This window comes from Enhydra lutris, unplaced genomic scaffold, assembly GCF_002288905.1.
Source record: "Enhydra lutris kenyoni isolate GAN:26980312 unplaced genomic scaffold, ASM228890v2 scaffoldscaffold57, whole genome shotgun sequence".
Lineage (NCBI taxonomy): Eukaryota > Metazoa > Chordata > Mammalia > Carnivora > Mustelidae > Enhydra > Enhydra lutris.
In genome coordinates, this window is record NW_019154141.1 from 5,343,300 (window position 1) to 5,359,314 (window position 16,015).

At 43.1% G+C, this 16,015-nt stretch overlaps 1 protein-coding gene across 2 annotated transcripts in view; it reads right to left on the reverse strand.

Annotated features, from left to right (window-relative positions):
* Window positions 1–236: 236 nt before the first annotated feature.
* Window positions 237–16,015, reverse strand: part of LOC111158131 (G protein subunit alpha 13) — a 38,789-nt gene continuing 23,010 nt past the window's right edge. Inside the window, exons 3-4 of one of the 2 annotated variants that reach the window (XM_022520004.1) lie at window positions 9,661–9,711; window positions 237–4,362 (exon numbers count right to left, since the gene is read on the reverse strand). In XM_022520004.1, coding sequence (XP_022375712.1) covers window positions 3,790–4,362; window positions 9,661–9,711 — 624 coding nt within the window. In that variant the 3' untranslated portion in view covers window positions 237–3,789. The remainder of the gene's footprint in view (window positions 4,363–9,660; window positions 9,712–16,015) is intronic. The other variant, XM_022520005.1, reaches the window with a different exon arrangement.

Consider the following 16,015-nt stretch of genomic DNA (forward strand, 5'->3'; position numbering starts at 1 on the left):
AGTCCTCATGCTTTACTAGGCTGAAAGGGCAGGCTGCACCCTATCAATGGAGGAAAATCAGTCCTTAGAGGGAAGCGGCACACCCCGTGCGTATCCGACGGACGGAAGGGAACATGCGGAAATGATGGGAAAGCAACATAAAGTGACCCAGGACGAAGTCAAACTTCCGACCGGAAAACACCCGTGCAAACTTTCTGTGCTTGATTCCTTCCATTAAACTAAAAGCAATAAAAAGGTAACAGAGCGACTTTCTCTAGATTTATTGGGGAGTTTGTTACAAATGTTTGACTGAGCTTTTACAGGCATGATTTCATGGATTCAAACAAGAAATTCAGAGTTAACACTGATCTTTAGCCTTCTTATTACACAGACAGAAATAACATTGCTACAAATTGCAATGGAGAGAAACTTGTTCCAAACGGCTTGGTTTGGGGTTTTGTCTAAATGGATCATTACATAATGAAAGCACCAATTTGAGGCCTTCTCCAATAGTGATTTGAATTTCAGAACATAACAGAACAGGACTGGGGTAACTTCATTCTTCACATAAATAAGGCATCACCGGATATGTGTACTAAGGCTGAAAATACATTTTTGTCAAAAGCATAAATACAAGTACTCGGGTCCACACTGTAAGTTCAGATTTATTCATTCTCTCTTACACAAAAATGGCAGGGGCGTACTATTTCCGTTGCATCAAAATCACTACTTCTCATCATCTCTGGGATTGACATACTCTTACTTCCTTCTACTTGAAACCAATCACTGCCACCAGCTGAAAAAGGGTTTCCCTAAACAACCTCAACTTGAGAGGTTCACCAGCGGAGCTTCCCAGCCTAGGTCGCGCCGGTGCAACTTCCAAGAAAACAGAACAGACACGGGTGGTCGGGGCCGCCCCCCACCCCTCGGCTGCTCTCCAGCTACCCGGTGCCTCTGCCACACGGTAACGCTGGAGTGAAGACCTCAACGTCATACACTGGTTGGCAGAAAGCAATGATTCGGGTTATCAAAAACAGAATATTTAAGTGGCAGAGGCAAGACTTCCGTGATGTGGATCCTCGGAAAACATTTGGCAAAACCTTTTCCCTATGAAAATCAGGGCCCAAATTTGTGGCATTCTTTGATTTATAAGGCAACTCTGTATATTATACATTTCTTTGAGGCCAATGAGGGCACTTTTGTGACATTTCTTAAGAATTCAACGAGAAGACATTTGAGTTGAGGAACACAATGTAATAGAGAATTAGGCACATTTTATTCCAAATCATGACCTTGATTAAGACTTAAAAAAGCAAAGAGACCAAAGAACCTTAAGCCACTGTTTTTAGAAATGAGGGGAAACTAGCGTGGTGAAAGCCATGAGCACCTTTTAAATTTGGTTCACTAAGTTCCATCTCCTTCTTCATATAGTGGTATTTCAAAAGGATCTAGTTTTCATAATACAGGTATTAAGACTCCTTCAAATGGTTTTAAAATACAGTCTATAAAAACATGTGAGCCAAAGCCTTCAGACTGAGCCTCACACCTCCACTGTCTAAACAAGCCTGCCATTAAGGAGAAGTAACCTGCTGCCTCAAAGTATGGTCTAAACTTTATTTTAAAAGAACGTTGAGACATCATAAACATCAGGAAGGAAAATCACAAACACCCAGAATAATACCTTACCTATCTGGTGTTTTGACATGTCTTGGTGGTAGTCGAAAGGGACAACTTAGTGACTGCTGCTGTCAGGCAGTGTTTACGGTTTGTATCACAGATCTTAAACACAACTCGAGTAAGACTAAGTTTCTTCTTTGTACCGGGAACCTTAGCCTTCACTGGAGGGCAATGGTTTGGGTCATTCAATTAAACTAGTTGTGCAATCTGTGCACAGACTCTCCAGCAAAAAGTCCAAATGTTACTGTGCACGCATTCTGATATCCACTAGCACTGATGTTACTCTAATTTGTGAATTTAAACACTGTATTCTTTTTGGCGAGAAGCACTGGATGTAGAAGTACTCAAACATGCATGAGCTATATACTATGAAGACTTGCTTTAGGATGCTGGGCTACATGTCTGTAGCTCGTGCATGACCAAGGCATGGACACACTGAAAGTTATGGATAAAATGATGGTGGAACTTCAAATGCAAGAAAAGTCAGGAACGGTTAAGAACAATCCCTGGTTAGTTCCTGGGAAAGCCCTACTTTCACACTAGACACCAGAAAGACCAAGAGCCATGGCCTTGGAAAGGCTGCGTGATCCGTAATGTTGACCAATCTTTCAAGGACTTTCTAGCCAATAGAATACCTGAGAACACAGCTCTACAGTAAAGTCACAGACGTCACAGTTTGAATCCCAATTTCCAGGAAAAGGAGAAAAGCTATCCGATTTTCCCAACTCTCACCAGGCTTGGGCGTTTGCCTCTTTAGCCCCCGTCTCACACCACACCCAACCTAGCAGGCACTATTCTAGTACTGCAAACGAACCCTTCTGATGAGTTCACCACCACCGTATCTGTCCTCAAGGGTACACGTTCATCTCCTATGTGCTGAGGAGAGGTCAAATGTAACCATCTTTCGGTGTGAACTAAAAAAATCACTACTTGTTCTTAGAAGTATCTTCAAGACATTCAAAATGTAACTCAATAAAGCTAGAATTTCATTAGCAATAATGATAGAAACATGTATCTTTTAGAGACACATGAACAGGAATCTCAAATCATGCCTTCTTGAGTCGTTTGACAGGAAAATACTGCCCTTGGCAAGCTCCAAATAAACAAAAACTCCCATGAACGCCACAGTCGGAGTTGGTGGGAACAGACGGGAGAACAGAAAGATGTCTGCGATGGTACAACAGTGCTTCTCTGCAGCGAGGACCTGAAGGCCCCGAGACAGGACGAACAAGTCTGAGCGTAAAGCACGTAACACCCTGGAAGGGGTATGTTTTATTCAGAAAGCTCTGTTATCAACCAATTTGTAATTTTTATAGTTGCTGCTATGGCCAGAATGCCTCACATGTGGCACATTTATGACATGATACTTAAATATGAAAAGGGCACATTGTATTTCACTCATTACTCTGCACCAAACACTCTGTAGGGCATTGGCTCGCCTCTTGCTCCCCTCCCCCTGCCCTGTACCATTTGTGAAACTCCATGAGCATCAGACTAGGAATCCTTATGTAAACTGTAAAACACCAAGAACATTACCTTCAGAAACCACAGAAATTTTAAAACTAATCAACTGCCGCTATATAAGCAATTAAAAAAAACCACGAAGGCTAAATCTGTGTACAGCTACAGAATGCCAGTCCTTAGGTCGAACCTTTTTCCGACAGCCCTTTCAAACAAGGTCACCCTAAAGCTAGGCACCAGGGTCGCGGCCGGGCGCAGGGCAGATAAAAGGGGTCTTGCTTTTTTCGGAACTGAATGTCCTTAACCTCATACCAATAAGGCTTCGAGGACACCTTCGGAACTTGGCACTACAGAATTCAGCTGGAGAAGTGGGAGAAGCTGGAGCCCGAACTCTCCCCAGTCAGAGGCTTGGCAGGAAGCTACAAACCCCTCAGAGGGAAGCCACAGTGAAACAGATCAAAGGCTGAACGTCAACAGGTTTCGGCGATGTGTTACTCAGCAGCTTTCGGCCACAAACCCGAGTCTGCAGGAGGGGGTGCTAAGATTTCCAAGAAGTTAAACTTAGAATCCAGATTTTTCTAATTCCTGTTGTAAACTGCTATTTTAGAAAAACAAAATGAACAGAAAACAATCAAAAGACAGAAGGTATTAAACGGCCAGTCTTTCTGTACATCACTGTAGCATGAGCTGCTTGAGGTTGTCGTGAAGAATGGTATCCTTCACGTCGCGGAAAACGAGGCGGATGTTCTCCGTGTTGATAGCGGTGGTGAAGTGGTGGTACAAAGGCTTCTGCTGCTGGTCCCGGCGTTTGTTCCGGAAACACTCCACCAGGAATTTTTGGACGTCTCTTAAGCAGTGGGGATCCCCTTCAAATTCTAAGAAGTAGTCTTTGATGCTCACAATTTGCACTTTCTCCTCAAGCAAATCTGTCTTGTTTAAGAAGAGAATTATGGAGACATTGCTGAAAACCCGGTTGTTGACGATTGTTTCAAAAATGTTCAGAGATTCTGTGAGGCGATTGGTCAGTCGGTCTTCCATCAGCACCTGGTCGAACTCACTTGAGGAAACAAGGAAAAGTATTGACGTGACGCTGTCGAAGCACTCAAACCATCGTTTTCTCTCTGATCTTTGACCACCCACATCAACCATTTTGAAAGGAACATTTTTAATTTCAAAGTCGTACTCATGAATGCCTTTGGTGGGTCTTCTGGCAAGCAGGATATCTTGTTGTGAGGGAATGTAATCCTGGAAAAGAAGAAAAACTGCTTTATACTCAGTAACCCAGGAGTAAGTAAAGTTTCTACTGAACTAACTGGTTGAGTGAACGGATACGCAAACAAACCGATCTTTTTATTTATTTATTTTTTAAAAAGATGTTATTTATTTATTTGAAAGAGAGAGCGCATCAGCACGAGCAGAGGCAGGGGAGAGGGACAAGGAGACTCCCTGCGGAGCAGAGAGCCTGGAAGCAGACGCAGATGGGAACAGGGCTTGGTCCCAGGACCCCGAGATCAGAGAGCACGACCTGAGTCGAGGTCAGACGCTTAACTGACTGAGCCACCCAGACGCCCCACAAACTCGTCTTTTTAGTGGCTTCTCCTGGCTGCACTAAAGCATTGGTACTATTATTCTCGTTACAGACAGCCAAGATCGATAACAATGTTAGGGAAGGAAGACTGGTTCAGCATTCTGTTTCTCACTCCTGCAGTGTCTGCAGACTGAAGTCTCACCGACCAGGTGTCCCCTCGCCCCGCCCACCGCTGCGCAGCCACCTCCACTCTCAACGACCCACCCTCTGCTCTGGCCCAGAACCTTCCTGCTCACTTGTCCACCCGCTCCTTGCTCTCTGCGAAAAGCAGGGAGGGCTGAAATGCCAGATCCTGAGGGTCACCTCCCAGTGCAAGGTTCTGCCTACCTCTCTCTAGCTCATTCTAAACGCTCCCTGCCTGTGCCCCACCTTCATGACCAAGAACTCCCACGACAGTCACTCCACGGCATCACCACGGCCATACCACACGCATGGCCAAGGCACTGACTTGACTTCGGGGCGCCGCCCAGGTTTGCTTCCAACGTCCAGCCCAAGCAGCTATGCTCCTGCCCTCTCACTCTGACACAAGTAGTCACTGCCTGTGCCTTGGCCCGTGAAGCAAAGGTGACCACACCAGGCCGACCTGCCTCAGAGTGACAGCTTATGCAAAGACCCCTTCTCTGTGCACGGGACCAGTCAGCTCCGAGACCTTGGACAGACAGAAGCTGCCAGCCTCACGAGTCAGCGGCTATCCTGGACAGCGGACTTCGGGATGCAGTATAACTGGTTCTTTCTTCCCAGGCTAGTGTTTTTCCAGAACGTTGACTTAGCTCTTGGGCAATACTGAACAGGAGAACTTTTCAATGCTCGTCGTCAAGGTCAAAATACATATTTTTTCTAATTGAGGCAAGATTTTAAAACAACGCTGATTGTTATAATGCTGTACCTTATGCTTTTCCAAATAGTGTGATATAATTTTGAAATTTCAGTACAACGTGATTATTCATCTCCTCAAAATCGTGCAATGGAGTTAGAATAAAAAAAAAAGTAGGCAGTTCTCAGTTACCTGAAATCCACAACCACTTATTATATAACACTAGGGCTTCATAAAACATGTTAGGTTTCCAGGTTCCCTTTTAGCTTTTGTTCACGTACTTAACTAGTTTACCTAGAATCAGCACACCCACACAATTTTTACCTACCCCTAATTTTTTGTTTAACATTTCATCATGGACTGTTACACAGGCTGATGTAGTTGTATTTCACTTCAATGGAGTATAAATAAATACGCCAAATGAGTGAATGTACTGTACTTTAAATAAACATTCCCTGACTAGTGTTCACTAAGGTTGTTTCCAATTTTTTACTTTAGTAAAAATTCTGCAATTAAAATTCTCATACACATATTCCCTCCTCCCCTTTTGGACTATTTCCTGAGACCAAATAACCAGGAATAAGATCATGAGGTCAAAGGTTACGAACATTTTGAAGACCCTGGACACTTAGAGCCCAACCGCTTTCCAGAAACGCCATGCATACACGTGCCAGCTGCTGCGGAAACATGCCAGCCCTGGGTTGTTGTTTTTTAATTTTCTAATTCCATAAAAATTACAAGTTCTAACTGCCTCACTTAGAGCTAACAATCTGGTTAGGAAGCTGAAGGCTAATTCCTACGCAGTCCCCAAACCAGGACAATGTCATCAAGTGCTAACTGGTGTGGCAGAACACCAGCGATTCAAGAACTGATTCTGGAGCCAGCACTTCACAGACTAGCTGTGTGACCCTGGCCGAGTCACTTCATCCTGCTGTGTCTCCACTTCCTGATTTGTGAAATGCAGACAATAACGTTCACTGGCCCTCACATCAAGGGGGTTGTGAGTTCAATAGAGGAAGTGCTTGGGCACCGGCCCAGGCACATGGTGTACACGCCATGTGGTCTCGTGTGCGGTCATGTCTCCCGCCAGCCACTCCCCTCCACCCCACTCCTACATCATAACCTCAGAACTTACCGGGAGCTTCCTCACTGCATCCGATCTGAACTCTGCTGACTGGCTTTCATGACCCGCTTTACTCCTTATTTTCTGGAACTGGCAGACTCTGCTCTACACTGTCCAGGCTTACCTCAGAGCCTCATGTCAGGACCTGCCCAAAGCTGCACGTCTTGGTACCGCTGCATGACCATTCACTTGCACAGTCGTGCAACTACAATGAACAATGCATCCAGACCCAAGCTACTGCCTTCTAGAAATCGGTTTTCATACATTAGAGCCAAGAACATCACAGGTCCTCTGTCAGACAGATGTGCCTGCTAACATTAAACCCACCCTGCTGTCCCCCATCTTGGTGGGCCGCATCTCCTCTCTCTCTGAGTCTAAATCCACCTCACCCTTCTGACAGTTTGGATCCCCGTTCTTAGGGGCTAGCTCCAGCTCCCCAGGCCAGAGCATCTCTCTCCCTTCTATGGACAAACATTGTCTTCACTGTCTAGCACTTAATCGTCCTCTGCTTATTTTATGTACGGCACAGTTTTGTCTCGACTAAAAACAGGGATCACAGGGCGCCTGGGTGGCTCAGTGGGTTAAGCCGCTGCCTTCGGCTCAGGTCATGATCTCAGGTCCCTGGGATCGAGTCCCGCATCGGGCTCTCTGCTCAGCAGGGAGCCTGCTTCCCTCTCTCTCTATCTCTGCCTGCCTCTCCATCTACTTGTGATCTCTCTGTCAAATAAATAAATAAAATCTTTAAAAAAAAAAAAAACAGGGATCACAGAACCAAACAGCTAACGAGCCTTTACTACTACATGCGAGGCTCTATTCTGAATAACTTAGTGAGTGCCAGGGACTGAACCCTGTCCCCCACAAGTTCATACGCTGGAGCCCTAACCCCAAAGTGACTGTATTTTGGGGCAAGGCTTTTATATGACTCAGGTGAAATGAGGTCAGAGGGGCCTAAGAAGACAGTCTTGGTGGTCTTGTAAGAGCACGAGATCTCTGTGTATGTGTATGCGCTGAGCCAGAGCCCCGTGAAGAAGCCCCAGAGAGGAGGCCGCAGTGTGCAAGCCAGGAGCAAAGTCCTCCCCCAAAAAACGACCATGCCAGCACCTCCACTTTAGACTTCCAACCTCTGGAACCGTGAGAAGTCAAGGTCTGCTGTCGGAGCCACCCCATCTGTGGTGTTTCGTCATGGCAGCCTGAGCCGACCAAGACCTGGGGTTTATTCCATGTCATTATTCCATAACCCTATGCACTCTCTCACTGCACCCATGACATGAAGAAATTAAGGCGCAGGGATGCCCGTGGTCACACAGAGCCGGTCCGTGTGGGAACTGGCCTCAGGATCCAGGTGGTCGGGCTGCAGAGCCCACGTTGCCGACCCCTGTGCTGTTCCCCTGCCCAGAGGGTCACGGGGCTGGGCACACCACAGGGCTTCAGTGGCTCCGGTACTCCCATCAGAGATGGAGAAGCAAATACCATCTTGGGACTGGTCCGACACGCACAAAAGGAAGGACCCATCTGTGGTGTCACCGGGGCCATTCTTCCCTCCTTTACACCTACCTACTGACCGCAGCACTCTCTTTGCTTTGTTCCAGACATGGCCTCAGAACCGTGCTCAACTGACCGTAAGCAGCTCGCACAGCCGGACTAGAGTCGGCCTGGAGTCACTCACTCCCTGTTCGCTGGTGCCTGCTGTGTGCTGGGCACTGGCATCAGGCCTCAAGAACTCTACCCTTCGAAATCAAGAGATGAGGTCCTTGCTCTTACGGCAAGAGGAAGGTACAGGACGAGTAAACATACAAATAAATAAACCAACTGCAGAAAGAGCAACGATCTTTGCAAACAGCAGGGGCTGATGCAAACACAAGAGGGGGACCTGCTCCGCATGGTGCCATCGAGGACAGCTTATCTGGAAAGCCAACTGGGAAGAGCAGGTCAAAGCAGCCCTGTCTGGATGGGAAAACACGCAATAACTCTTACTGGGGGTCTCTGCATTTGGCCTACATGTAACTCCCCCCCCTCCCCCAAGGCTCATAATATAATCAGATGGAAAAAAGACAATGAAATAAAGTCTTAATACAAAGTTTCACTGATGGAGTGAGTAAAAACCCATTAATATGGAGATCCCAACTTCTGGAACACACGTGTCTAGGAGAAAAACACACTGGCTTAAGGGCAGACAGGCACAATTTCGCAAAATCCAAAGCAAGAGAATGTAAAAATTATCTTGCAGAAAGAAGGCACACTGTCGTATGTCCTGGATAGATCAGTGCGCCACTTTCCTCCTTGCCGTGGGTTTTTCATTTTGTGCTTTCTTTTGGTTTTATATTTAAAGGGAATCTCAAAGAACCCATACGATTAAACCAACATGTATTACAGAAAGCCACTTTAAGAGGAGGCAAATAATGCTTCGGTAACTCCAGAGGGTAACACGTGACTCTGGGGCAGTGACTTTCAAGCATTTTCTGAGCACAGCAACCTTTCTTTCAGTCTTTGGCCTGCATCCAGCCTAGAGAAGACAGAGCAGCTGCGAGTCTGCAGGAGGCCCAGGCAGCCAGAGCCGGCCACAGTGCCAGCTGGGAGGAAAACCATCCACCCTCCTTCCAGGGCCGACTCCTCCTCCTGCTTCGTGGAGGCTCTTCGGCAGGCCTTTACCGAACTGAAAAATACCGTTTCCTAAAGGGTTTTGAAATCCAGCAACCCACTGTGTTCTGTTTCTTCTGACCAAAAAAAGCCCACATGAGAGACCCCAAAGTCGAAGAGATAATGTACAATCTCATTTTCAAACATGAACTTCTTTCTCTAAACAGTTTCACGTTCATGAACTAGTGGACAAGGCACCCCCAGGGAAATGGCAGAGATCTGGATAACAGAGGGAGAAAAAATGGAGCAGCAAGAGTCGGAGTCCTGCCACTAGGAAAAAGGAAGAAGCAAACAGCTATTTTAATACATAATTTTTCTAAACCTCCCACTAATATCCTGACTACTGCTTTCAAAGGGCAATAAACATAAACAAAAACTTACTGCTTCTCCAAGTTTATCCAAGTTATCCAGGAAATATTTTACAGATTCACCCTAAAACAAGAAGAAAATAAACAGTTATTAGAGCTTAGAAATGGAAGATTCTGTTACAACAGTTTACATTAAACTGTCTGGTTGTACACTTAATCTAAACACCATTTGTTTAGATACAAATTTTAGTTACAATTTTAGTTACAACTGACCCCACTAAGAACGTATACAGTGTCTGCCTCTACCCAGTGCCACAGGCTGGGTAATTTCACAAATGCTTTCCATAGGCGGTGCCCCAGTGACCGTCTGCATGGCTGGGATTACCTGGACGCTTACTGAGAGAGCCATCTAGGTAGCCAAAGGGAAGATGTAATTAAAAGGTAAAAATTGCTTTTGAGATAAACATACAATTTAAGGGGGATTCTTTTTGTCTATATTTTTCTACCTTTAGTGTACACCAATGGTGGTTATCGTTAGTGACAAGAGCAAACCAGAGATGAGGCGAGGACACCGTAACATCTTTCGGTAACAGGCACTTGCCTGGACAGACACGCCTACCTCCAAAAGATTTTGAATTAACGCTGCAGGCTTCATGTCTCCCTCAGGTCTTCTCCTGAGTGACCAGCCTACTCTCTTTGAGCCCAGATTTCTATTACACTCCCACTCAGTTTTGAATATCTAGAATACAGTCCTAAGAGGAAATACTTGAACAGAGGACAGAGAAGAGGGGAGCCATTTGGGGCAAGAAGGGCTCTTTCTCCTAGGACGCTTTCCCTGCGTTTTCATGCTGCTGCTGGATTTCTACTGCCGTATCACAGCACCCCCCTGCCCGCAGCTGCTTCCGTAATTTCCGGAAGGCAGTGCTTCTTTCACGTACAGGAGAAATTATTTGAAGATCTTGGGTGACTACAGGTTCTGACCTAGGGCTGGGGAGTGGGGGTAGGGTACAACCGACTAGTAGTTTCTGCAGTTCAGGTGACTTCTGGGACCACACTGGGTCACAGACCTCACAGGAGTTCTCGATTTGTTTTGGTGTCAGAATCCCTTTCCACATCTTTAAGATTCTTAAGGATCCCAAACAGACGTTGTTGATGTGGGTTATAGCTATTAGCATTTACCGTATTAGAAAGGAAAACTGAGAAATTTAATATCTTGAAAATTCATTTAAACATTTTAATAATACACACATTCCGTAGTAGCACATTTTAGTAAAGCTCAAACGAAGACCGTGAGATACTCATTTGCTTCTGCATGGGAACGGCTGCTATAGGTTGTCCTGGCTGAGTATGGACAGAAAATCTGGTCTTTCACAAAAATGTAGTTGGAAAGGGAGCGTTTTCATAAAATATTTTCAGAGAACTGCAGACATTTTTGCTACTATACCAAAACTTGACAAGTGGTAGTTTTTTTTTTTTTTTTTTAAAGTTATTTCACTGTGTCACAGGAAGCCTCCCAATGAACTTTCCAGTTTCCAGTGAACTTTGTCACACCCAAGTTCACTGGTTTACCCGTCCGCAGAAAGGATCTTTCACCTGACCACCCTTCTGTAACACCAGGCACGGGTCATGGGGGTGACCAAGTAATGCAGACCTCCCAGACGCCGGCATGCTTCATTACATCGTATCAAGAAAATCCTAGTCATGAGTATGTGTTTCACCTCTCTGTCTTAACTACTGGGAATCAGACAAGCGCACAGTGGTGGGCCAAAACAAGTTTTCCTAAAATTATGATTTTTACTTCAAAGCTCAAATTTTATCAATGGCAACAAATACTCTCCCGTATTTTCCTTCAAGCGATAGGCTACCTTCACTTCTTTTCTAAAAAAATGTCCAATGCCCAAGTCTGAATATGTTGGTTGGTTTCTTGAGTAAAAATGCGTGTTCCATGAAAAATATGGTTAGTTCAGTTCATGCTCCGACCAGCTGCCAAAGTGCTTTTCATCCTGAGTCAGTGGGCGCGGGGGCCTCCCAGCCCATCACACAGAATAGGAAAGACAGGGGGACTCAAAGGTCGAGATTTAAAACAATAATTTTTAATGTTTATTTAGGGTTCATCTTAAGTGACAGAGGGGGTGTGTGTGTGAAATGACAACCACAAGTGCATGGCGGTGAAGGATACAACAGCTTTGTGTGGGGTCAAAGCCTGGACCTGTGCCAAGGTGTGGCCGGCCGCAGCCACCACCGTTCTCTCTGTACCCTTGGTGCCAGTGTGAGCACAGGGAAGAAGGGAAATGGCACTTAGTACCACTAAGAAGAGTGCTCACTTGAAGACTCCCTTTCTGCGGTGTCCGGGGCCCCCAAGAGATCTGTGGGACATACTTTTTGGAGCATGGCTGCCTGGAAGTGCGTTCATGGACAAGTACACAGGTGTGTCCCTGTGGGGAGCGCCTGGCTGACTCCCTCAAGGCTGTAAGCAGTGATAGATGGTTTTGCTTTTTTCTGGACCTTGTGGAGTATTTATAGCATCTAAAGATGATCTTTAGAAGATGGCTAAAATCTTCAAGGAATTCATTTTGCGTTAATGAAGAGATTATCTGAGCAAACTTGGATTTTTTTGCATTATATCGTGAATTTTAATGAAAAAATTAATATTTTTGTGTTCTGACTGAGATCTACAGACCAAAGGGAATCTGGGCTTAATCTATAAATTTCAATATTTATTTACAGGACTATAAATAAATAACCCGAAAGCATTTAAAAAGTAAAAACTCAAACAATAATGAATTTGATATACTGGAGTCACTTGGACAAATATGACAAGAGATAGTCACTCTGTTTATATATGAGTCTGACTAACAAAACTGTTATCCTTTCAGTAATGTGCATATTAAATACTTACATAATGTCAGATACCTTAAATGAAATTTAGCAAATTTATAAAAAAGGTGTTTTTTTGGACTGGGAGTGTTGTATATTGCATTTATTGGCTTTTCCCTTGATTTTAGATTTAATATAAACCCACTGTGGAAACTGATAACTAATAAAAAGAACCAAGGAAGAAAGTGGCAACAGCCACCACCTCCACCACTCAGGGAGGACCACAGTTAACATTTGATGACATCTTCCTTCATGCACCTTTTGTATACTTAACATGTTGAAATAAGACAGACAAGTTTGTTCCTCATTTTCCCACTTAAATAACTGTTAAGTAAATTTAATGGTCAAAATAATTCCTAGTATTTATTATCTGAAAGGTTAAATAAGACCACCGACCTAATGTTGACTATTTGAATTTTTTTTGGTAAACATTTTTAATACTTTAAAAATACTTTAAAAATAAAGAATGTTGTGATAAACAGCTTTGAGTACAGCACTTTGTGCTCTTAAACTATGTCCTGAGTGATCTCAGAAGAATTACTAAGGCAAAGAGGATAAATGTTTTTAATATGCTTACCACTCACTGCCACAAAGGTTCTACTGACTCTCGTACCCAACAGTGTGAAGTCATGATGAAAATAAATGAAGCTGAGACCAGAGAGGATGTGTTTTGTGGATGTGTCTGTAATAAACTAAGGTGCAAACCCTGATTGGCTCCATACTGGGACCCCCGATGCTTCTCATGCAGACACCCCCGAGCAAGGGGGCCCTGTGGAGCACAGAAAATGGCAGGTTCCACATCCAAACTGACAATAAAAATCAGCTACACAGAAACATATTTCAATTAGTACTGCTGTTTATCTTAACTAATGGCCAAATAAATGAAAGTTAAAGTCACCTTAACATGAGCATATGGTCTAAAGCAGCAAGCTCCTCCTTTCCCATTAAAAAAAATAAATGCTTATAACCATCCCACTGTTTCTGTGGATATAGAGAAGCTGGTTACTCATTCTAGTGACCTTGCAAATTCAAACATTTTAGAAAATTATGAGTAGTATGGGTGAAAACTTTTAATGAACTTTCACCCATTCTAGGGAATTTATTCAACATAAACAAAATGTTACAAACAAAAGATATTTTATTCAACATTACCTCTCACAGCAAGATTTGGAAGTCCACTTTTCCATTTATCATTAGGGGAATGATTTAATAAATGTTGTTATACTAATACAATAACGTTACATGTCATCAAATAATAATTATTTTGATACAATTGCCATGTATGAAGTATTTACACCATTAAGTGCTAAATTAACGTACTAGATCACCAAGTGAAGGTTACAAAGAAATTATAACCCCTTATCTACAAGCTTTTGGTAAGCTTGGCTCCAACACTTAACTCCGAGCAAAACTTGACCTGAATGGACGTTAGGTTCTTTCTGGTCTTTATTTCACCCACTTAGTAAAACTGCTCAAACATTTTGCTGCAAAACTATGGATTTTACAAAATGAACAGTATATGTACTATATTAGCTTTCTGAAATCTAAAAATTCATAATTCCATTAACAAATCCAGACTCAAGGATTTATAAGAATGGGTCCGTAGTATGTATGCTTTAACTATTCTCTTTAAATATGGAAAAGGTAACTTTGTAGCTCAATGAGTGACTATATTCTCTTCTCAAAAAAAGAAAAAAGAAAGAAAGAAAATGGTTCCCATTTGTTCTTCTCTTGGTATTACAAATATAAAAAAAAGCTTAAGTTCTTTTCCCTGATGTGTCCTGATTTAAACACATTCTCTAAGAGTGGATCTGAGATATTTTAGGTTCAAATTACTGCAGGCCTCTCTGTTTACTGGGAATTCATAGTCTCACCCAAATCAAATGATAATAATTAGAGAAATATGCATTTGCTCCTGTTGTTAAATTTCAACATCTACTGAAGTTTCATCTGTTGAAGTTTCTACTGAAGTTTCATCAGTGTAATTTACACAGTCCTTTCTGCACCTGAGGCTGTACACAATATTGATAAAATCACTTCCACATATTTGAACGCATGGATTAACTCTAGTATTTCAAGTCCCCAAGAAGGTGCCCAACTGCCAGCTGACTGTACTGTGACTATGTTTTGCCTTAAGGAGTATAAATACTTCAACTTATCATTCCTATAAAAAATACAGTATGGTTAAAATAACACCCCAAACATAAAAAACGATGTTAATTCACCATTCTAGACCATTAGGTTATACTATTGATCCTTCCATTATAGTTAGAAACCCAAGAGTGGGACAGACACAAGGACGGCATTAGTACATTTTAATGCGCACGGCTGTAAACTGAAGCCAGAATCCTTCTGTTAAGTGGTCCGGCCTCCCAGATTAAGCTACTGTGAAATAAGCAACTTTAAACCCATGCACACACAGACATAAGCATAAGCGTGAGCGTGTGAGCACACACAGACGTAAGTGTGAGCGTGCACGCACACACAAGCATGTGCAAACACATGTGTGCAATAAAAAGACAAATATTTTCAAAGGAGAAGTTTCCCACAGTAGCTTTAGAGGGTGTTACTGCAAAAAAAAAAAAAAAGAAAAAAGAGAGAGAGAGAACCTGTCTTTTTACAACCTCAAAAAAAAATCCCAAATTAAAAAATATAAAACATGTGTTGTTTGCAATCTCATCATGAAGGATATGGAAAATGAATACTCGAGTCTGTTCTCAGTAAGCCCAAGAGCTTCTGAAGGTCCCCTTCTGTTCGTGCTTTACTGCTTCTAGGCAAATTTTATATCTAGTTCAGTGCCCAGCACCCGCAGGCTCCTCTCCACCTCCCCAAAAGTGGCGAATGAAGGATGAATTACCAGGGGGAAATTTCCCTCAGGTATTTTTTTCTTAGCAGTTTCAGAAATGATCAAAAAGTCTTCTAGTTGTCTACTATTAATGTTAAGGAAAATATGTGCATTTTAGTCCTTTTTCTAACAGCAATCTGGCAAGTTTCTAAACTTCTCCAGGCCTCAGTTTAACTGTCAATAAAATGAGGAAGTTTCGTGGTTCCATGGATAATTACTGAAGTTTTGCTCTATGCAACAATTTCAGTTTATACAAATGATTTAAGTTCTCCTTTCCCTATATCTCTGCGTCTGTTAATCTTAAGTCCACTTTTGTTGTGACTCATTATTCAAGTTATGCTGTTGCTTAGTCTCTTGGCTAATACAGAAGTAAATAATTTCATGTATCAGGCAAGAAATTTCATGGGTCTAACACTCACTTTTTGCTGGTGATGACCTGAAACTCTACTATATCCTTCCTCAGTCTGTTTTATATTACTAAAGAGAAATTTTCATAAAACTGCAAAGAAGAGCAGTAAGTCACACTTAAGACTTTTAAAATGTTTTAAATGTTTCATGTCATCCCTTAGCCCTTTTCCCTCTGTTCGGAATACTGGCATAACTGTCTAAGTGTGGCATAGCAGCCAGTGGGCCTGGGTTCTAGACACAAGATAGTTCTACTCAGCTTAAGTTACCTCAAGAACAAAATGCTAAGAGGTAATTAGCT